This window comes from Strix aluco, chromosome 20 (genome assembly GCF_031877795.1).
Source record: "Strix aluco isolate bStrAlu1 chromosome 20, bStrAlu1.hap1, whole genome shotgun sequence".
Lineage (NCBI taxonomy): Eukaryota > Metazoa > Chordata > Aves > Strigiformes > Strigidae > Strix > Strix aluco.
The window spans coordinates 6387514-6410300 of NC_133950.1; the positions used below are offsets into that span (position 1 = coordinate 6387514).

At 60.1% G+C, this 22787-nt stretch overlaps 2 protein-coding genes across 2 annotated transcripts in view; one reads left to right on the forward strand and one right to left on the reverse strand.

The window, feature by feature from the left end:
* Positions 1-1195: 1195 nt before the first annotated feature.
* Positions 1196-7295, forward strand: SLC31A2 (solute carrier family 31 member 2). Its single transcript, XM_074846177.1, has 4 exons — positions 1196-1470; positions 4647-4713; positions 5592-5760; positions 6362-7295. Exons 1-4 carry the CDS (start codon positions 1465-1467, stop codon positions 6528-6530), a joined length of 411 nt encoding a protein of 136 aa, XP_074702278.1. The 5' UTR covers positions 1196-1464; the 3' UTR covers positions 6531-7295.
* NIBAN2 (niban apoptosis regulator 2) overlaps positions 7272-22787 on the reverse strand; it is a 31505-nt gene continuing 15989 nt past the window's right edge. Inside the window, exons 2-14 of the mRNA XM_074846176.1 lie at positions 22240-22370; positions 18717-18845; positions 18492-18597; positions 17591-17758; positions 13583-13698; positions 13401-13505; positions 12242-12404; positions 11625-11812; positions 11270-11425; positions 10580-10696; positions 10016-10123; positions 9793-9904; positions 7272-9417 (exon numbers count right to left, since the gene is read on the reverse strand). Of these exons, the coding sequence (XP_074702277.1) occupies positions 8540-9417; positions 9793-9904; positions 10016-10123; positions 10580-10696; positions 11270-11425; positions 11625-11812; positions 12242-12404; positions 13401-13505; positions 13583-13698; positions 17591-17758; positions 18492-18597; positions 18717-18845; positions 22240-22370 (2477 nt within the window). The 3' untranslated portion in view covers positions 7272-8539. The remainder of the gene's footprint in view (positions 9418-9792; positions 9905-10015; positions 10124-10579; positions 10697-11269; positions 11426-11624; positions 11813-12241; positions 12405-13400; positions 13506-13582; positions 13699-17590; positions 17759-18491; positions 18598-18716; positions 18846-22239; positions 22371-22787) is intronic.

Sequence of the window (22787 nt, forward strand, 5' to 3'; positions counted from 1 at the left end):
TGAGTGCCTGGTGTTTAATTTCTCTTTGCTGCAATACGCCAGTGGTTGTGTGGGGCACCCCTCTGTAAAACCACTCGTGGCTCTGCCCTGTGAGGGCATGATGCCAGTCCTGGCCCTGCCTGCAGGCCTTTCCCCACCCCCCAGAGCTGCCCACACCCCTTGAAAAATCCCCAGTGATGTCCCCTCGCCTGCAGCCAGCCGCGGGGACACGCGGGCGCATCGTCACGAGGGCAGCCAAAACCCCAGTCCCTGCGAGGAAGTGCCTTCCCTTCGCGCAGGGAGGTGAAAGGGGAAGAGGAGCCGCTTGCAGCCGGGCTGGCCGGGGAGCAGCTGGTTCCTGCTCGCTGCAGGGTCTCTGCAGCACAGGAAGAGGCATCGGGCAGCGCCCAGGGTCTGGCACGTCCGCTGGGTGTTGGTGAGAGAGACCCTATGCAGCAGGTTGCAAAGGGAAATTTAAATTCCAATTCAAGGTCCATATTAGATCCTGGGGAGAGAAGCAGAGCGGACTGTTACGTGACACCAACCGTGTTTTTCAAGGCAGAATTTTTTGTTTCGTTTTTTTTTTTTTTTTTTCACAAATTGCTCATTTTAGCAGCGTTTTCTGCTGTGTTTTTGTGAAGGAGGAAAGCAGCACGCAAGTCCACACGTCACCTCACCCGCTGGCTATGCTGGCCATAACCCAGAGTAGCTTCAGCTGCCAAAAAAATTGTGGGTGCACTTTTGACGGCAACTTTTGAGGAAAGATTTTAAAGAGAATTAGCACGTTGGTGGGTTTAGCCAGTGTATTTTTTTTTTTAATTTTAGCAGCACACACACCCTGAATAACTCCAATTCCACCTCTTTGGCCATAAGGAAAAATACACTCACTACCAAAAGTGGGGTTTCGCCTGCACCCCCGTGTTTCCTTCCCAAGCAGGGAGGTAGATGCTGGCAGGCATCGGGTGCTTTGGGGGGCATCAGCACCCGTTTGCTCTTGGGGAAACAGAGGCCGGGGCAGCTCCAGCGCTCGCTCCTGGGCTCCCGGCTGCAGTGGAGGTGGCCGGAGTGGGCCAGCAAGGAGCGGGCGAGCCCGTGCTCTGGATAAAGCCGCAGCTGGGAAGCAGCAAAGTTCCCCTTCGGCTCTTTCCTTCCGTGTTCTGAGTTGGGGTCCCGCCCTCTCCCGGGAGGGAGCCGTGGGAAAGCGAAGCCCCGGAGGGATCAGGCCCCTCTTTCCCCAAGGAGGCTGAGCCCCCTCCCCGCTGCTGAGCCGGGGGGGCGGTGCCGAGGGGGGGGGTGTTGGGGGGACACCCGGTCCCCCCCCCCGGCGCGCTCCCGGCGCGGCCCCGCCGCACTACAACTCCCGGGGAGCCCCGCGCCGCGCGTCAGGCGCCCGCGCCGGGACGGGCTGAGCTGGGCTGGGCTTAGCTGAGCGGAGCGGAGCGGAGCTGGGCTGCACCGCACCGGGACGGGTTCTGCACCGCCGCCATGCAGGTGAGCCGAGCCGAGCCGAGCCGAGCCGAGCCGGGGGGTCCCGGGCGGGCGGGGGGGGCCGCAAATCACCCCTGAAGCCCCGCACCTCGCTGCGGACAGGCGCTGCTTAAAGGCCGTGGCATCGCCACCCACCCTCCGGCACCCCGGGCCCCCTTCAGCCCGGGCTTCACCCCGGGGCTCCGCCGGGGCTCTGGCGAGCTGTGCCCAGGGTGGGCTAGCTGGCTGGCTGGCTGGCTGGCTGGCTGGCTGGCTGCTCCTCGCAGCCCTGTGCCACCGTGTCCCCACCCCAAAGTCTGTCCCATCGCCTGCTCTCCGTCGCCCAGTACAGGCTTACACCAGACACTCGCAGCGGGAGCTCAAGTCATGGCACAGACCTTGAACCATCACCCTGAAGCAGGTTTGCTTCATGCTCCAAGCTCAGACTGAGTCCCCCTGATTTGCTGGCACCGGCCCCGCAGCAGCATCCCTGTGAGGCCCAGGGGGTGGCTCACCCCCTCTCCAAGGAGCATCCTGGTATGGGGACACCTCCCCAGGCCACTGTTGTCCCCAGCGTGGGGCTGCAGCTTGGGCTGGTTGGGCCGGCATCCTGCTTGCCATGCTATTTTGCACACCAAGGGTCGGTGTGCTGCAGGAACCTCGTCCCGCTCCTCCCCACATGCCCCGCACTGGGTGTCCCGGTCGGACCGGAGCAGCAGGTCGGGATGCGCCGGGCAGCCTGACACTGCTCCACGCAGGCACCGCTGGTTTTTCACTTAATGACAAAGAGTAACCCCAAAACTGCAGCTGATTAAGCCACTATATGCACATGTTGTGCACATGATCAGAGGCAGTGCGGGATGTTTTTCAGCAGCTTTATTTGCGTGTGCAAATACCTGCAAAGTGCAGAGGAGGAACTGGGTGCAGCTTTACCCAGGCGCCAGCTGAATCACTCCTGCGTGGGCAGGTGGGTGAGGGCAGGGTCGCATCCCTGGGCCTGGTGCATCGCCCTGGCAGCGTAATTCCCCTCTTGCAAAGAGTGCAGAGATTTTTTAGGACTTGCCCTCTTGACCTTTGCACACCACATCTCACCCGGCAAGAAATCGCACTGTAGCATCGCTGGAGGAGAGGAGCGAGGGGCCATGGGCCCAAGGAGCCATGGGCTCACAGGCACACTGGGTACCCGAAGACACGTGGCTTCACTCCCAGCTGGGAGTCCTGGTACAGTGAGGGGATCATCTGCTGGTCACTTCTGTTCCCCTGTCCCTAAAATCATAGAATCACAGAATGGTTTGGGCTGGAAGGGACCTTAAAGACCATCTAGTCCCAACCCCCCTGCCTGTGGGACACCTTCCACTAGCCCAGGTTGCCCAAAGCCCCGTCCAACCTGACTCTGAACCCTTCCAGGGAGAGCGCAGCCTCAGCCTCTCTGGGCAACCTGTGCCAGAGCCTCATCACCCTCACAGGAAAGAATTTCTTCCTTATATCTAATCTAAATCTGCCCTCTGTCAGTTTAAAACCATTACCCCTCATCCTATCCCTCCCCCCCCGATCAAGAGTCCCTCCCCCCTTTCCTGTAGCCCCTTTCAGTCCTGGGAGGCCGCTCTAAGGTCTCCCCGGAGCCTTCTCTTCTCCAGCTGAACCCCCCCAACTCTCTCAGCCTGTCCTCACAGGGGGGTGCTCCAGCCCCCCGAGCATCTTCGTGGCCTCCTCTGGACCTGCTTGAGCAGGTCCATGTCCTTCTGATGTTGGTGCCCCCAGAGCTGGACACACACTGCAGGGGGGGGTCTCACGAGAGCAGAGCAGAGGGGGAGAATCCCTGCCCTCGCCCTGCTGGCCACACTTCTGATGCAGCCCAGGACATGGTTGGCTTTCTGGGCTGCAAGCGCACGTTGCTGGGTCACAGTCAGTTTTCCATCCACTAATACCCCCAAGTCCTTCTCTGCAGGGCTGCCCTCAATCCACTCATCACCCAGCCTGTCTTTGTGCTTGGGATCGCCCTGACCCGTGGGCAGGACCTTGCACTTGGCCTTCTTGAACTTCATGAGGTTCACATGGGCCCCCCTCTCCAGCCTGTCCAGGTCCCTCGGGATGGCACCCCATTCAGATAGTTCTCCTTACAGGGTGCTGCAGACTTGTGGGTGAAGCCTGCAAAGGAGAAGTAACTTCATTTAAAGGCTAATTATCATTAATCTGTTGCCAAAGGAAGCTTAAAAGTGTGAGCCAATTACACGTGCTAATGTGCTTTGGGTAGGCAGTGGCTGAAGGGTGTAATTAGAGCCCGTGGGCAGCGTGGACACCCAGTTATTGGACGGTATTTCTGTCCGAGGCCAGTCCCGTCGGCCGCATCTGCTGGTGTCGGTAACGGTGGGTACGCACGGCCAAGGCCAGGTCAGTGTGTCAGAGGAGAGGGCACGAGCCCTGCGAACACTACCTGTGGAGATTCACCAAGGGGAGGATAAAATAAAATAAAAATAATTCAAAAAGCAAGACATGGCAGCTGTGATATCAGCGGGTTTGTTAGATAAGAGCTCCTCCTGTTTCAGCATGATAAAGAAGGGGGTTTGATGCCTTTGTAGGTCTCAGCAACCCCAAGTGCTTGGACTTGAGATGCTCCTCTGCCAGGGAGGCATCCCTGGACCTGGCCCCCATTGTCAGGAGGTTGTACTTGTGGCTCTGGGTGCTTTGGCCTGTCCCGGCGATGCAAGAGAAGCCCCTGGGAGGCAGAGGAAAGCGGGGGGGTGGCTGGGCTCTGACCACCAGCCGGCTTCGCTTCAGGCTGCGGACAGTGTCCACCAGCCTCCGTCTGTCTCCCACAGACCTTCCCTTCTTAAATCCGGGCTCATGAAGTCCTGGGCTTGTCTCTCTTTATCGCAGGGGTAAACTGGCTTTTTCTCGCCAGCCCAGACACACACAGGAGCTGCTGCTAGAGGTGAAAATCGTCCTGCTACAAATCAAGGGAAGAGTTAAGCCTGGTCAGCGTGACTGTGATACTCAGTGCAAGTTCCTCCTTCTGTTTCGGGAATGGGGAAAAAAATTGCACCATTTGGTAAAACCCCAGCTGAGCATCAGCACTGGTGCTCAGCCCTTTGGGGTGGTGGGTGCATGGACCTGCTGAAGATGGGGGTGCCCCAGCCCCTCTCTGCCCCTTCACCCCGAGCCGGTTCCTAGCGCTGCCTTTCCCTTGGCCTCTCTTCCAGATGTCCTTCTACTTCTCGGACACGGCAGTGCTGCTCTTTGACTTCTGGAGTGTCCACACCCCCACAGGTAGGCTGCCAGCCCCAGCCCAGCCCTGAGACACCCGTCTGTGCGTCCATCTGTCCATCACCAGCTGTGCTCTCTGCCCAGGGAAAAGCCATGGCGGGGGGGTTGGATGATCGTTTAGGTCCCTGCCAACCCAAACTATTCTCTGATCCTGTGATGCGGGGCAGAGAAACGAACAGGGGCTTTGCATTTCTGGCAGGAGCAGTGTTAGCGATGGGCTAGGAGGGGGGAGAGCAGGGCCCCCACCCAGCACCAGCGCTGGGGCACTTACTGCACAGGGCGGGGTTGGGGCAGAGCCGTGATGGGCTCCACACAGCGCTCACCCCACAGCTCGGAGGGCACAGCCCATCTTTGGCTGACCCTCTCCTACCCTGATGAGCCGTGCTGTGCTCTGGTAATTCCCAGTGGGGGGGGTTGATCCCCCCAAGCTAAGAGCAGCAGGCAGGGAGGTGTGGGAAGCATCACCTCCCACACCTGCCACCCCCGCCAGGTCACTCAGTGATGGCTCAACTTCCCATTTTATTTTACACTCTTTTTTTTTTTTTTTTGAAATTATTGTCCCAGCATCATATTTCAACCCCCACATTTTTGTGGAGTCAATGCAAAGATGCTTATTTTTTTCAGAGCAACTCCCTCCAAAAAATACTCCCTAGGAATTTAGAGGGGGAATTGGGCTAAATACACCATTTCCCACTTCACAAACCTGCTGCCTGCTGCTCCAGCCCAACCCCGATCCCAGGAGCCCTCCATTCCCTCCACCTTACCCCATGGATATGCCCAAGCGCTCCGCGCTGGGACCCGCTGTGCCCCCCCTCTCGCCCCCACACCCCATCTCCCGCCGGTGCGCAGCGATGGGCAGTGGTGGGGTGTTTCTCGTGCAGGGATGGCACTCTCGGTGCTGGTGATCCTGCTGCTGTCGATGCTGTACGAAGCCGTCAAGATGGGCAAGGCCGTGCTGCTGCGGCGGGCGCTGCTGGCTCTGCCCCACAGCCTCAGCCGGGAGTCGCTGATGGAGCCAGAGGAGGGGGACACCGGCCCCGCGCAGGGCAGGTACCGCAGGGCCCCCTCTGCCCCCGGCCAGTGGAGCTGCGGGGGGGCTCAGGGAGGGGTGTATGGCCCCTGGACCAGCGCAGGAGAGGAGCAAGGTTGTAAAGAGGCAGTCGTGGAGTAACAGGCTCCCAGGACAGGGGTCTGTGGACAGCCTCGGGAGGTGGTCCCAGGGCATCCCAGCCCCTCCAGGTACTTTGGGAGATGCCCAGAGTCTTTTTCAGCTGTCTTAAATGCTCATGTTCCCCCAGGAGCCACCGTGGGTGCAAGGAGGGTCCTCGTGGTGTGGGGATGGGCACAAGCAGCGGCTCAGGCACTCCAGCAAGGCTGGGCTGGGCATTCCCTTCCCAGCACAAGCCATTTGAGCCAAGTCTTGGGTTTTTTCTCTTGTATTTAATCCCAGACCATGCCTGAGGCTGCTCTTACTGCCAACCTCTTAATAATATCCTCCCCGTGCCTTTGGAGTGGGATTTCCCCCTGCGCTGCCATTTGCAGACCCATCCCTCTGCCCGCTCCCCAAACCCATCTCCAGCGGCTCCTGGCCATGGGGGGCTGCCGGCTGCCCCAGCCCCTCACTGATGGGGTTTCCCATCTCCTTTCACAGGTGGTTTCAGTACCATGTTGGCCAGACACTGTTCCATGTGGTGCAGGTGGTGCTGGGCTACATGGTGATGCTGGCTGTCATGTCCTATAACGCCTGGATCTTCCTCGGGGCCATCGTGGGCTCCACGCTGGGCTATTTCGTGGGGTACCCCCTGCTCGGTCGGGGCTAGGCACCCCTCCGGGACGGCGGATGATGTGCTCCACAACTCCTGCTACTTTGTCTGGAATAGCTGCTGTCACTTTTGCTGGGTCTGTCCTTGTCCCCGTGCTCTGCGGGATGCAGCACCCCAGGGACTTGCTGCGGGGACCCTCAGTGCTGGCCCGACTCGGGGGGGAGATGCTGGGAAAGGGGAGACCCGTGGCCAGCACTCTGCCACGCTGCCACGGCCACCGTCCTCAGCAGGTGGCTGTCCCCCAGCTCTCAGGGAGCTTTGGCTGGGTGATGATGGCAGAGGGATTCTGGACATTTCCTTCTCCTCCCACTTCTCAGGGGGGTTCATCCTGGCTGGAACAGGGACCTGCCAGGGAAGGGGATGTGCTGGGGACAGGCACTGCTGCCCTCCCGCCCAGAGCTGCCCTGCACCAAGCCCCTCTTCACACAGTGCCTTCTGGGGATGATGGGGGTCCTGCTGCCCCCCCCCCATAGTGCTTCAGGGACGGGATCAGAGCAGCCCCCAAGCTGTTGGTGTGGCTGTGCCGCGGGGAAGCTGCTGCTGCGGGTGTCTCTTGCTGCTTCCTTGGGACACCCCTTTTAATAAAACCTTCTGTCGTTTGGCTCCTGGCTTGTGTGGCTGCTGGGTGGTCTTAGGATGTGACACCCCCCAGTCACAGTGGGAGTGGGGATCCCCAGCCCTCCCCCTCTAGCACAGCCCCAGGGGGGCAGTTCAGGAATAAGGACAGTCTCCTCTGGCTTTAAATAAAGCTTTTCCATTTTATTAATTATTATAAGCATATTTTTAAACATTTGTATAACTTTCTTAATAAAATATCCTGGAAGAGACAGGTTTTAAGTTCCCAAAGCAAGGCACTTTGGGGGGCCTCCCAAGTGGGTTAGGCTGGGCACCCCCCTTCAGAGGCAGAAACAGCGGCACCTAAAATACAGGCGAGTGTCGGGGTGCTGGTCCCTGCTCTGCACACACACACGTCTCACGCTCAGAAGTCCTACCAACCCCCCACCAGCTCGGGGGCTTTTAGCATCTCTGTGTCGGGACTGCGCCAGTCCCGTCCCCCTCCCCACGGCAGGCAGGGCTGCTGGGGCTGCCAGCAAACCGCTGCTAAAGCACCAACTCTTTGCTTGACCATCACGGCGGGCACCAAAATCTGCAAAGCCCGAGAGCCGGAGAAATCATCTGTGCGTGGTGCTGGGGAGCTCTGGGGGGGCAAGAGCTGGGGTCACCCCACTGCACGGTGAGCCTGAGCCCGGAGGCAGCCCAGTCCTGCCAGGCCGTGCTGGAGACATTGTGTGAGTGCCACCCTCCCCGCTAAGATTTTACTCTGAACTTCAAGAGCTGCTAGAAGACCCCGGGGTGAGGGTGGCCGGGGGTGGGTGCTGGGTGCTGTGAGCCCAGCCTGGGACCTGTGAGCCCACGCCTGCCCCAGCTCTCACCCCATTGGCAGTGGTTCAAGCCACCCAGCGTTGCTGTACCCCTGCCGTGCCCCCCGGCCACTCTCATGTTTTCCATCATCCCCCGTGGCCCCGCTCCCGCTGGCACTCCCGGAGCCGGCTGGGTGGGATGGCGGTGGGCAGGCTCCCAGGAAACCCCCCGGGTTGGGGCAGGGGATGTCCCCCAGAGCAGCAGGGAGCATCCCGCACACCCATCCACAGCGGGGCTAGTGCTGGCCCCCCCAGCAGCCCCAGGCGCTTGAGCTGAGGGGCAGATAAAGCATCTCTTCAGTAGAAAAGAAGAAAATAAGGCAGAAGAAGGACAGAGCAGAGCGCAGGGGGTGCCCCGTGCTGGGCTAGGGGCATCCCCCAGTCCGACCCAGTAGGACCACTCGGCTGTGGCCAGCCCCGTGCAGCAGCGGGGACCCCCCCGGCTAGGCAATAAGGTCTCGGTGTTTCCCATCCCCTCCCTCTCCCGCAGCGCCGCTCTCCATCCCTGGCAGCGCAGCAGGTCCTATTCCCCCTACCCCAACCCCCGGTGTCACCGGGGCCAGTCCATGGCGGGGGGGCCCGGGGCTAGAACTCAGTCTGCACCCCCTCACCGCTCTCTGTCGTGCCCATGGGCTGTGGGGGGCTGCACTCACCGCCCGTGGGGGCCACCTCCTCGCCCGTCTCCTTGTCACTGGGCTGGTGGCAAGCCGTCCTGGCGGACGGTGACGGGGTCTCGGCTCTGGGTGCAGGTGATGCTGGGGTGGCACAGGGCACCTTGGCCTCTGATGGGACATCGGCTCTGGGTTTGGGGGATGCTGGTGCGGCATGGTGCACGCTGGCCCCCGATGGGACGTCGGCTCTGGGCACGGGTGATGCTGGCATGGGAGATGCTGGTGCAGCACGTGTCACACCAGGCCCTGAGGGTACCTCAGCTGCCGGCACAGGCGATGCCGCAGCGGCGCCGTGCACCCCGTCCCCCTCGCTGGCTGGACCTTGGCAGGGCCCATCACCCGGGACAGACCCTGCCACCACCTCCTCAGTGGCACCGCGCTCTCGCGTGGCATCGGTACCGTTCGTCAGCCGCTCCTCCACCTTGACACCGTCCCCGAGGCTCTCCTTCGCCAGCACCTCCCGGATCTCCTCCACCCCATCCGAGGAGCTCGGCAGCACCCCAGGGTTCAGCTCCTCTGGCTCCCGTGGCTCTGGGGAGCCGGGCTGCAGCAACGCCTCAGCGCCCACCTCATAGGGCAGGACCCCCTCATCGTCTTGGATCACTGACACCACTTGCTTGGCCCTGCGGCGCTTTTCGGCCTCCGGCTCGGCCTCAGGCTGCCCGCTGTACTCCTCGCCCCAGTCGATGGGGATGCCCTCGCCCAGGAGGTGCAGGTTGGGATCACTGTTGTGCATGACCATGCTGTCGCGGTACAGGTTGTGTTTCCGCTGCACGGCTGCCTCCTTCACAGCTGGGGGCACCGAGAGAGATGTCAGATGGGCTGGGGGCATGGGGCAGCACCCACCGGGCTTGGGCACCTCTCCCTTGGGTGTAGGGTGCAGGGAGAGGTGTCCCGAGCTGGGCAGAGGGTTCAACATCCCACCCACCACTCAGCCCTGCCAGCAGGAAGGTCAGGTGGGAACGCTGCTCCTGGTACAGCCCCCAGCATCCTGCATAGCATCACCCCCTCCTCCAGCCCCCAGCACCCATCACAGGCCCTCCAGGTGCTGCCGAGCCCAGGCTCAGCTTCCACTGACTCAGCCCAGCACTCACCACCCAGGGTGCTGGAGCCCCCCGGGGCTCAGAGCTGAGCGGGTCTAGGCTCCCCGGTGCTGCAGGACCCTACCTTGCATGATGTCTTTCATCACCGACTGTAGCACGACCTCCTCATAAGTGTTCTCCACCAGGATGAAGCTGGCAAAATCCTCGAAGATCAGCTCCTGAAACTTGGCTAATTCCTGCCGCGGGGGAGAGGCCGCTCAGCCCAGGGGGACAGGAGGGAGGGATGCTCCAGCCCCTCTGCAGGGGGGGATGGCCCTTCCCCAACACCCTAAACTTTACCCTCTTACCCCCTTGCAGGTCGGTGCCAGCTTTTTCAGCAGGAAGGGGATGGTGATCTGCAGCAGGGCCTCTCTGAAGAACTTCTTCCGCACGGTGCTGCTGTCGTAGTCATATTTCTGGAGGGCAAGCAAGAGGGCAGCCCCGGGTCAGTGAGAGCTGTGGGCCGGCAGCTCCCCTGCCCGTGGGCACAAGCCACCCCCCAACCCATTTGCATGGGTGTGAGTAGGTTCCTCTGCCCCTCGCAACCTTCTCTCCAGCCAGCTGGGGTGCCTGAGCCCGGGTCAGAGCCGGCTCCTCCACTGCTGTCTGCAGAAGGGTTTTCGGGCCAGTCTGACCCCCGGGTGGCTTTTGGTGATGCATGTGGTCAGAGGGGACCTGGCTCCTCCAAGTGGTTTCCCACTCACCTGCCCCACATCCCAGCAAAATGCATGAAAAACTCAATACAAAGATATATTTCCCCAGAAGACTTCTATTAAAATCTGAAAGGTCACTCCTGTCCTCTTCCCCAGGATCGTGGCCCTTGGAGTAAGGCCACTGAAGGCCATCAAAGCCCCCGACCTGCCACCCCTCACCTTGAGCACCCTCTCGAGGATGCGCTGGATAGACTTGCACAAGTCGTCTTTGCCCTGCAGCTTCCCCAGCTCCTGATGGAGCAGCGTCTCGAACGTGTACACGGCATCGTCCATTTGCTGTGAGCGGAGGCAGACGGTCAGGGGGGCCCACAGGGACCAACCATGGGGGTGGGCAGGGGGCTCTTTTGGGGCACTGCCACACAAAGATGAGCCTTCATGCTGGCAAGGTCCCCAGCATCCCAGCGTGGCATCCATGGGCTCCACCCTGGGGACCAAGGGTGCTGGGGGAGGAGGGTGCCCAAAACTGGTTGGCACTCCCCTCCTTCTACACCCCGCGCCAGGTTTGGCTGGATCAGACCTCAGAATTGGGCTACTGGCCTTGCTGGTGCCAGTGGGCTCAGTGGCAAAGGTGCAGTCGTGCCGTGATGCCCAAGCCTGGGTGCTGAGTCCATGTTGGAAGGGTGCCCCACGCTGCTGCCCACCCGTTGTCTCCTGCCCTTGGCTCCAGACCAAAAGGGGTGGCCAGATCCACCACACACCCTTAGCTGGGTGCCAACAACATCAAAGTCCCTGAGACAGGACAGACATCCCAGCCAAAGCCCTGCCTGAGTTGGACCTGCTCTGCCTCCGCTCCCCACCCCTCAGTGCTCAGCCTGGGGGGACACAGGAGGATCCCGGTCCCTGTCCCACCTGTCTCATGTGGATCTGGGCCCTCTGCTTGAAGACAGACGTGCTGGAGACATCGAATCGTTGCTGAAGGCCCTCCAATTTCAGCTGGTCCATCTTCTCATAGCATGACTGCATCTTGACGGGGTGGAAGGCCAGGTGGGAAAGCTTCTCCATGTACTGGGGATAAAGGCAAGCTCAGCAGGCAGGCCAGCCTCTCTGTGTGCTCAGGGCTGGGACACGCCACCCCACATGGGTTCATCCCCATGTATTTTCTCAGCCTGGGGTCCCCCAGCACTGTCCGTGCTGAGGATGGCAGCAGGACTGGCCCTGCCACCCCCAAGCCCACTGGCCAGCAAGGAGCATCGCCAGGTCTCACCTCCACCAGCTTCTCCAGGCCACCTTCGTTGACGATGTTCATGTTCATGTCCGTCACCTCCTTGAAGAACACCTCCCGCACCTCAGCAAAGCCCTGGCTCGTGGGGGTCATCAGGGCCTCCAGGATGGAGGAGATATAGGGCTGGACGTGGTTACGGACGCAGATCTCCGCTTTGGGGAGGACAAACGCTGGGCAGAGAATGGGAGTGAGCGTGGTGAGGCTCTTGCTCTACCCTTCCAGCTCTGCAAATCAGGTCCTAAACCCACCCTAGGGAGGGGGACCTGCTCCTCCAGGAAAGGTCTCACAGACTTACAGGGCAACGCAAAGTGTTCTTGCAGGGGGCCCTCGATCTCTATTGAACCCGTTCCTGCCCCACTGCCTGGCTTGGGGAGTCACTGCCCACCTTCTCTCCCACCTCCTGGGACAATGCCAATGAGGAACGTGCACCCTGGCCACTGCTGGCATCTCCCCAAGGGTTCCGGGCCATGCTGGCAGGAGCCATGCTGCACCCCAGAAACAGCCACACCTTGGTGAAACAGTGGTGATGCCATGACAGGATCCGGTCACGGACACAGCTACACACAGCCACGTCCATGCGTCTCCCCGCAGGGCTCTACCTCGGATCTTGCTGGCCAAGTGCTCCTTGGAGGTGATGATCTGGTCCATGTCTGTGCGGATGGTACTCTCCATCTGGGGCCGCTCCTGTTCACACTTGGCCATCACTGCATCGTACTGGGCCTTGGTCTGCTCATAGACCATCCTATAGACGGCATCTGAGATCTGGTGAGGGAGAGATGGGGTGTTCAGCTGCCCCCACGCCTCCTGCTGCTGCCACCATCACCTCCAGCCTGCAGGACCTGCCGAGCCTTCACCCATGCCCTAATCGGGCCCCTCCTCGCCGCCTGGCAGAAGGTTTTTCACACCAGGGATCCCTCAGCTGGGTGACATGAAGCTCCCATGCTGCTTCGAAGTGGTGCCCGAGTGGGCCAAAGCTAAGCACTGCCTCCATCAGCCAACCTGCCCCAGGCGGGTCAGGGGATGCTGCAGGTCTGGGGATGCTGATGGTCTGGGCAGGAGAGCCCCTGACCCATTTGAAAGCTGTTCCCTGCCCCGCTCAGCCTGCCTGGGGTCTCAGGAGCCAGCGCCGTGAGCAGGATGTGGCTGCTGGCTGAGGCTTCACGCTCACTTTGCAGCCAAACACCGTGATTTTGGGGCCCGTCGGGAGGCAGAGCCATCCCACCCCTCCCTCCCTCGGGTTTCCCAGCTTTGCAGCTAAGACCACAGCTACTGAAAAAGCACTGTTTGTGTGTTTTCAGGCTGCTCCAGTGACACATTATGAGCCTGGTGGTAATTATCTACCAGCTTTTAAGGTTTCAACAGGCAGTTTTGAAGAGCCCTCGGTCTTTCGCAAGGGTTCAGGCTGGATTTAGCCTGTGCTGCTCTAAAAATGGCTCGCTAAATATAGCCAGGACGGGCTTCACTCTGGGGCTGGGCTTCCTCCTGTTTGCTTCCCTCGCCCCAGGGACAAGGCAGCACAGGCAGGGATGGGCAGGGCTGCTCACAGGGGCACAACAAGGAGCTTTAAAAAGCCACAGTGGAGAATAAGGACAGCTTCTTTGGCAGGGGCCAAGAGAGGGGGCAACCCGGGGGCGCGGCACTGGCTCTGACAGGCAGGAAAGGGGGAAGGGAGGTGACAACGCAGCCCCCAAAGCAGAGGCAGTGCAGGCAGGGGGAGGGCAGGTGACAGTGACCCCCCCAGCAGCCCCAGCCCCACACCTGGATCCAGGTCCGCTGGCGCTCCTGAGCCTTGCCCTTCAGCCGGGGGCCGATGGTGGTCCTCAGCTCGGGGAGCAGCTCCTCCATCACCAGGTTGCTCAGGACCTGCGAAGGCAGGAGGCTTTGGGGACCCTGCTCAGCCCACAGCCCCCCACCCCAGCCCTGGGGGGACAGGTCCTCACCTGGGTCTCGTTGCCGCACAGCATGTCCCAGGTGCCGTACTGCTCCTTCGCCTGGCGGTACATGCGCACAGCGTCCGTGAAGGCTGGAGCCTCCACTTTGGAGTCCTCCGAGATCCCTGGAGAGGGGATGGGGGGCATGAGTGGGCAGCCCGGCATGGGGAGCGAGGGGCAGCCCAGCTCCTTGTGGCATCCCCAGCCCTCCTTTGCAGGGGGTCCCCCACACCCTCAGACCCACACAAGGAGCTCAGGGCTGTCACCGGCCACTGTCTCTGCCTGGGGGGGTGGGCAGCAGTCTCCCAGACACACCAGCAGCTGGGGGGGCTCCCACTCTGTCCACAGACTGATCCCCTCCAGAACCAGAGCAAGGTCAGGGAGGCACCCAGGAGCAGGGGCGCGGCAGAATGGGGGGTTCAGTGAACCCCAATGGTGTGTGAGGACCCAGGTGCTCAGCAAACCCTGAAGGCACGTCAGGAGCAGGGGTGCAGCAAGACCTGGGGGCTCAGCAAGCCCCCGCAGTGTCTGGGGACCTGGGGGCTCAGTGAGCCCCAAAGACACAGCAGAAGCAGTGGCTCACCAGTATGGGGGGGCTCAGTGGCCCCCGACACTGCCTGGGGCTCAGCGAGCCCACCAGCACCACAGGACGGGGCAGCCAGGGGTGCTGGAGGAAGGGGGAGCCCTCCAGGGAGCGGCACAGCTTGGGAGGAAGAGGAAAGTGGCCGAGAGGCATCGGGCTGAGTCACAGCCCAGTCCCGGAGCCAGCCCTGTGGGAGTCACACTGGGCTCTGCCTGGCTGGGCTGCCCCCGACATGTCACTGCCATGAGTCACTGCAGCATGGCTTGCGGGGCCACCAGCACCAGGGGGGCTCCAGTGTCACCCCCACCTTCCCGCAGCACCCATCAGGAGGAGGGGCAGGGTGCTGGGAGCCCACGGCCACATCCCACAGGGAGGAGGAGGAGGAGATGGGGGCAGCAGGCAGGCAGGACCGCCCAGGAGCCCACTGACACACATCCCACGCGTGTCCTGCCTCATCCCAGCCTCTCCAGGCTCCGGTGCCTGCCAGCTGGAGACAAATATTCCTGGGAGCGGACCCCCCCCCCGCCAGCACCCCGACTCCCCTCCTCATGCCCGGAGCCCTGGCAGGAGCGAAGCAGGATGGGACTGAGCCCAGGGTGGCCCTATGGCAAAGGGTCCCCCAGCAGAGCCGCCCTGCTCAGAGGCTCCCAGAGCATCCCCACAGCGATGACAGCAGTGGGTCGTGGCACGGCCCTGGACCGCCCAGCAAGCCGGTGTCCTGGGGAGACACAGCCAGGGGTGGCTTCTCCCCTTCCAAGGACAGCCCAGGGTAGTGAGCGGATCTTTTCCAAGGCACACAGATTTTTCTAAGATGATTACATTTAACTCCAAGCCTAAGAAGCTTTTCCTAAGGGGAAGCTTAATATACGAGGGAAAAAAATGCTGAGAAAGTGAAGTCTGACCCTTTCTCAGTGCTTGGTGGGAGCCAGAGCAGGACTGAGCTTTCAGGGGCCGGTGCTTCTCCATCCACGGATCCTTGCAGCTCAGCATCACCTCCCAGGTGGGGCAGCCTGGTATGGGCTTCAGTGCCCCCTGCCAGACCTGCTACAGCCAAACTTCATCCTCCAAACCATGCAGAGAGCAGGGCAGGATTTGTCCCCCGAGAAGATTTTGCCCCCACGTTGACCCAGCACTGAGGGATCTGGTGTAGTTGGGAACTGTCAGTGTGAGGTTAATGGTGGGACTGGAGGAGCTTCAAGGTCTTTTCCAACCTGAATGATTCCGTGATTCTGTGAAGCCACCTGGATCTGTCCAGCCAGGGTCACTTGTCCCTGGCTCAGCCCGGAGGACAGTGGGCTCCGGCTGCGGGGAGCCAGCCCCAGGGACAAGCAGACATGGCTGGCTGAAAGGAGACATCATGCCACTTCACAGGGCAGATTTAATGAGTTTGCTTCATTAATATGTGGCTAATTAAGCGTTGATCTTTGCTCGCCTTGTCAGGGTTGGGAAACAACTGCCCAAGCCTGGACCCTACTCTGGAAAGGCTCCCGGGGTGATGGTGCACCGCAGGATCACCGGAATGCTACACCTCGACTTTTTCAAAGTCCACCCCACTCACGGCACAGGATGATCCCCTCTCACTGAGGGAACAGTGCTGAAGAAGAAATGTGAGTTTGAAACTGCTTTTTGCCCAAAAAACAGCTGAATGGGGCAGCCTGCCCGCAACTAGGGGCAAGAGCCAGCGGGGTGGGCACTGCTCCGGCCCTGCATGCCACCATACAGGGCAAGGGATATTCTTGGAGCAGCCAAGGACACCCAGGCTCCAGGGAAACCAGGCTGGGTACCTCCTGCGTGAGGAACAATGTTGCACGATGTCCTTGGTCCTTACAGAAGAGCTGGTGTGACAAAAATACAGTCTTAAAAAGGGAGGTGAAAATTCCCACACTAATCACAACCGGAGGCAGAAACAGAGCCTCTAATTTAGGGAAAAAAAAAAGACAAATTGCTCGACAACAACAAAAGAGCTTTCATGAAACTTGAAACAGTATCTCAGACCTTGCAGGAGCAGTGAGGGGCAGAAATGGGGCTTGGGAGGGAAGAACCATCTCACAGAGAAATCCAGGCTGTAGAAATGCAGAAACCTACCACTGCCCACCCCTGTAAGTTATTTTCATCACATGCTGAGAAGGAGGAGAGGGAGGAGAGGGAGGAGAGGATTTAATGGCACAACACTGGCTGGCACTGGGGATAGCAGAGGGGCTCACATCTCTCCTCTCTCCCGCAGCAGCACCCGGCAGCCAGAGAGAGGAAATTAAAGATAAATAAATTGGCTTTTTGTTAGTAAGAGAGATCAATTCCTATTTTATCAGGAGCTGGTTTGCTGCTCCCCTGGCTTTGTGTGTCCAGCCAGCGAGCACAGGGGATCCTGGGGTGCTGAACTGCATGCAGCAATGATGCTGCAGCAACATCCCGGGGGGATGAGTGGCTGGAGGGGTCACTGTTCCCAGCCCCCTGCAAAGGAGCCCAGGCCCCAGGTGGGCTGCAGGGAGATGCTCATCCTGACAAGTTCAGACACCCCCAGCTCACCAACAGCACATGGATGTGTTTTGTAGCGAGGAACACCAAAAGGAAGGGAAAGAGCAAGGCTTTCAGTTGATTTAATCTAACATGGGAGGAGGGAAACCCTCACCGAAACCCAGGCTCCAGATCCAACCCCATTACTCCATTCCCTAAACAGTAGTTCCAGCAAAATCAGGGCTACACAGAGCTCCCGGGAGTGAAAGAAGCACTTAAAAACTAGGCAGCATTGCTCTTTGCCCACTAAAAGACCCGATTTTGAACAGGTTTCAGCACTGGCACCTCCTTCCCCAGGAAACTTCTCACCATCCAAGGCACCGCCAGGACCTGGGTCTCAGCCCAGGAGCGCACAGGCCACAGCCAAGCAGGAAAATCGTGTTTTCCTGCCAGAGTATCGCTGACGTGTGAGGCAGGTCCTGCCTCCGCCCCGGCCCCTCGCAGCCCTGCACCCCTCTGCCCACAGCCCTGGCTGCCCTCGCTTGCCAGTGCCTGGGCGGTGCCGGCGGGGCAGGGAGCAGGACTGTGGGGCTTGGAGTTTTGATGACTTTAATTACCAAATATTTTCTACCTCAGGGTGGAAAATAGGCATCAGGGTGTCTCCTGAGCCAGGCTCCGTGCTGGCTCCTGCAAATGCTGCCTGCCCTGGTGCAGGCATCACGTTCCTTACGGGCAGTGGGATGCTCTGGGCAGCTGGATCCCTCCTGCTCCCCCACCTCGCTCAGGGAGAGGATGAGATGCTCAGTGATGCTCAACAACTCCCAGCCAATTCCTCCTCTTAACCTCCAAATCATCACCTTTTGCCCAAAACCCAACCCAACCACCGCAGGGTCCCCAGCACCCTCTCTGGAGCAGGAGGATGATGCTCTCCCCACCCCGGAGCCCCCGTGTGTGTCCCCCCCGAGCCCAGCATCGCTCACCATTGTTGCAGTGCCGAACGCAGTCCTGGAAAACCGCCCGCCACTTCTCCTGCTCCTTGCCTGTCATCACGCAGAAGTAATAGTGCCGGGAGTAGGGGTGCCAGAGGATGAGGGGGAAATCCGTGGGGCACTTCAGGATGGGGGAATGCCCCGATTTGGGCGTCACGCCTGTGGAGGGGGGAAGGATGCTTTGAGGAGCAGACAGGGCAGGACAGGGGTGGGGATGCTGCAGGGTTGGGGGCGTCCATCTTGCCCAGCATTTGGGTCTGGGGGTGCAGCAGGAGCACACAAGACCCCTCAGCTCCTTCGCAGTGCCTTTGCTGAAAATTCTACCAAAAACATGGGGCAAAAGAAGTTCAAAGAGGCTCGTTCTTCCAAAAAGGAAATCCAAAGTGAAAATTGAAAAAAAAAAAATTAAAAAAATCATTATTTCCAGCACAGAACGCTCCCCGGAGCTGCTGGCCTGCTGTTTCAGCAGCTCCTGCCCCGCTCCCTGGGGGCTGCCCTGGCCTTTAGGGACGCGGGGCAGGAGGATGGTGAGCGGGGTGGTGGCGGCTCCTCCTGGGGGTCTGGATGGAGGAGCGAGAGCTGCTGCCTTCGCCCAGCGCCGCCAGGAAAGGGAGGTGGCAGCAGCGTGGGGCAGCTCTCATGGAACTGCAGACACATTTTCCTTCCTTCCCCAGTGGCTGCAGCAGGACCGGAGTAGCAGACACCTCACACTGCACCCTACACCCATGGAGGGGAACAGGGCTGTTCCTCCCTACAGCCCCACACCCCGAAACCACCCCACAGGGATGCCTACATCCCAAAATCTCCCCTTCCCAAAGGTCCCCAAGGGATGTCCAGCAGCATCGGGGTGCAGGGGACCCCAAGCATCCCTCCTCACCCTGCAGCCACTTACCAGGCAGGCTGCTGTTCACCAGCTCCAGGTACTGGTCCACAGAGGTGAGGATCTTGTAGCCAGCACTGTTGACCTGCAGGCGGGGTGGCAGGTCCCGCTCATAGGCCTGAGCAGAAAAAAGATGGTCATGGATGATGGGGAGCATGGCCACACCACCACAGCAATGGGGTGTCCCCCTTTGGAGCTGTGCCCACCGGAGACAAGCAGAAGGGTGATGCCCCTCACCAGTTTGTTCTCGTAGAGGACCAAGCCATAGTTGTGTGGGACCACGCAGAAGCGGTTCCTCCACTTCTTGTTCTCCTCGATGTACTGGAAGAGGTTGCCCGAGTAGATGACGTGGTCCTCCAGAGGGACCTGTGAGGAGGAGACATGTGGTGGATGGCACGGGGAGGGGAAGAAAGGGGGGACAGGTGACGGCCTGGCTCGGGAAGCTCAGCAACGTCTGTTAGTGGTGGTTTGGGTGGGGGGGTTTGGGTGGGGTTTTCTACACTAGGGCTATGCTGAGGGTCTCCAAGTTCACCACTGGATTATCTCCTATAGCACTGCAAATTTTGGTGCCTGAATAGGTGCGTCTGGGTGATGACTTGGAGGATGACCATATGCACAGCCCTAGAAAATGTCAGAGGGGCTGCTCATACAGCAGCGAAGTTGCACGTGGTGGTGTTCACCATGGTAGTGGTCACACCTCTGTCCCTGGCATCTCCTTCCTGGCAGGTACACCCAGCTCAGCTGAGCGACACGAGCTCACTTGGCAGAGCCCTCCAGCAACTCTTCCCAACCTCAACTACTGTGATTGCCCCAGCTTAGGGCAGGCGGGAGCATGCATGGTGCTGCTCGGTGGTGGCCATCAACCAGCAGGTCCTGCCAGGGTGCAGGTCAGAGGCAAGCTGTGGATGGCAGGAACCAAGCCCTGCCCTAGCATGGCCTCCAGATGGGACATGGAAGAGGAAAAGCAAGAAGCCACCCTGTAGAGCTCAGCACCACACGATGTTTAAATGCTTTGGGCTTCATGGAAGACCAGCAACAGGCTGAGGACATCCCACGCCCCTGAGCCCCCCCCCCCCTCCACCCCCCGGCTGAGCAGCCCCCCTCCAGCTCTCCAGCACCTTTTGGCCCATACGCCGGCAGCGTTTACGCCATCCCAAACACAGGCTGGCTGAGCGAGCCAAGAATTTGTCCCAAGAATTTTTATGATCCCAGGAACATAAACAAGAGCTGAGAGCTCTCGTGAGGGCGGGAGCGTGCAGCCACCACCTCTCCTGCCATGGCCACCCACCATTCACCATGGTGGCTGTCAGGAGGGACCAGCCAGGGCTTGGGACCATGCACCCAGCACCAGGATCTTTCCCTCTCCTCTCCCTGCTCTGTCCCTCTCCTGGCTCATAGGCAACCCATTGCCTTCCCCAGGCTCCCCACTACCGCCTGACCCCACAGCCCTGTGGGTGGTAAGGAGGTCTGAGAGCAGCTTGGCTCAGCAAACAGGCTGACAGCACCTCGCTGCTCCTTACTGCTTTCCAAAGGCCTTGGGAGGGGGAGAAGAAAGCATGAAGCAAGCCCTGCAGGGCTGAGGGACAGCAGGAGCCATGAGAGCCCAACACTCAAGGCCACCAGCAGTGATGGGGACAGAAAGGTGGTGCCAGGTCCTCATCAACATCTCACGAGGGTGGCTCATCCAAGGAGAATCAGCCCTTCTAAACTGGCTTCGAAACCGCTGCCAAGGCAGACGAAGCCCTACAGACCAGCTGCTAATCAAATAAAGGCCAGTCTGAGCTCTGACATGGGTCCAGGGGACCTTGGCCAGGGACTGGCTGCTCACAGCCATCAGCAACCTGGGAGCCCTGTCACAGCCATCCCCTCCTCACACACCCTCCTTGCCCGGGGGAGGCACTGAGACAGCACCACCCAACCCCGGCAAATATTTGGGACAGGCAGGTATGTGCCAAATTGCTAGGTTGGGCAGGGAGGGGACCGGGGACAGCGCGGGCGGAGGGCCCTGCACTGCCTGCATCCCTGCCACGGGGACGGGGAGCGATGGGGAGCGAGATCAGGGTCCGGGTATGTCAGCTTTGGGGCTTGGCCAGGAGAGGCTGTTACGAGGAGAGAGGATGCTTGGGGATGGTTTTTCAGTGGCACTGGCTGGAGAGACCAAAGACAGAAACGTTCATTCCTTATTCTCATCGCTGTTGCTCTTTGCTGGCATTTCAGGTGACTGAGCCACGCTTTGGACCCCAGCCCAGCTGTCCCCCTCTGTCCAGGAGGGCCACCAGCTGCTGGTATCACTGTGGGAGCTGCCTCTGAGCACCACATCCCCACAGAGATTGCAAAATAAAGGTAATAAATAAATAAAATTTAAAAAACCCAAATGCCACATCCCGGTTGGACCTGCCTGAGGACAGGGAGGACGCTACCCTGCATCTCCTTGACATCCACAACTTTTTTGGGCATAGTTGGGGAGCGCAAAGCCCAGCTGGAGGAGATGTTGTCCCCAGGATGTTGGGAGCGCCGGTACATCCCGGTGGCACTGCCGGGACACTGGCAGAGGACAGGCAGCAGACAGGACATCGCGCAAGAGGAATGTCCTATTTATACACTGGTGTTTTAAAAGATTTGCACAGCGTCCCTGACCTCCCCGCCTCGCCGCCGTTCCTCAGACATTCCTGGGCTGCTTGCTGGAGCTTTTTAATGAAGCAACCAAGCTCGGGATGGAGGTAGCCCCCGGGGGGTGCTGAAGGCATCTGTCAAATTGCAAGGAACCCAAGGGACGCTTTGCCGAGGACGCTGGGTGCCTGGCTCCTGCCCAGGAACCTCCACACCTTTATTTTGCTCAACACACCCAACACCCAGGCAGCTTTCAGAGGAGATGGGGCACATCCAGGTGCCTGGGCAAGGTGTCACCTTTGTGGGTGGGCAGGGAGACAACCGCTGTGAGCACCCAGGGCTTGAGTCTGATCTCATGGACACAATTTCTAGATTTCTTAAAAAAACACTCCCTTAAGCCCCAGATAAAAGCAGAAGCCCATCCCCATGTGCAATCACATCTCCTCCTGCTTTCAAGGAGCACACACAGGACAGCAGCTCCACCAACCCAGCCAGGGAGCAACCCCAAACCCTCTCTGCCGGCGAGAAGCCCCAGCTGACGTGCATCTGCCTTTGGAGGTGGGAGGGGAGGGCAGGATCTGTCCCCGGGTGCTGGAGCCGCAAGCAACAAGGGGAGATGCTTGGAGACCTTTTGCCAGGCAGGAGATATGTGGCTCCTGAAGATCAGACTCAGAGCCACCTCCTCTTCACCTGCCGGGTCAGGGATGCCTTCCAGGGGTTTCCTACCCCTCCCTGGGCATTTGCCTGGGCTGGAGCACCACTCGCACCCAGGAGCAGGAAGACAACAGCTGAGCACAACCCACTCAGGGCTTCCCTGGGCACAAGGCAGTCCCAGGAACTCCTGCCAGCCCTGGCATGAAGCAAACTCATCCATGGGGGCTGCAGCCAAAACCCAGCCTTGCCCCTGCTTGCTGGTGTGCTCATTGCATGGGATCAGATAGAAAACCTTCCTGGGGAGCCCCACAAACTTCACAGATGGTGTGTGATGGGATGGACCAGTGGCACGGGCACTACATCCTGCCCCAGCAGGGTGGAATGGGGAGAGGGGACACGCCCAGGCTTTGGGGAGCACATCAATCTGTGCTCGTTGGCCACGGGGATGGAGCTCCCCACCAGTTCCAGACTCCTTTGCACGGAGCCAGAGTCTTACCTTGCGGTGGAGCAGCTGGGCCTGCGGCCCTCCGTTGCCTTCGATCTCATAGCGGACGCTGTTGAAGAGCGCTACGCCATACTGCTCCTTGTAGCACTGGCAAAACTCCCCCAGCACCTTCCCCGTCTTCTCTGCAAGAGGAGAGCAGAGCCACGTTAGGCAGGGGCTGGATTCGGGGGTCTCCTTGCCACAGACAGCCCAGAACCCCACTTGGACACCTTTCCCCTGCCCTCCCCACCCACCCCACACCTCCCGTCACCCTCCTGCCCACTGGAGCAGGGTTCAGTGCAGGGCCATAGCTGAGCCTGCTGCCCTCTGCCCTCTCCATCCAGCCCAGGGACTAATTTGGGGTCAAGATGATCTTTTTTTGGCCTTTCACGTTAATGCCATAGATTCCTCTCCCCAGCAGGAAATTCCTGACATTAAGCTGATTCCGGCAATGCTGACGGTTTCCCGTGCCTTGTGCAGCTCCCCAACCCCACTCCAACCACCTCGGCCAGCTGAGACTGGGGGGAACCCGCCCCATCCTCAGCCCCACTCACACCCAC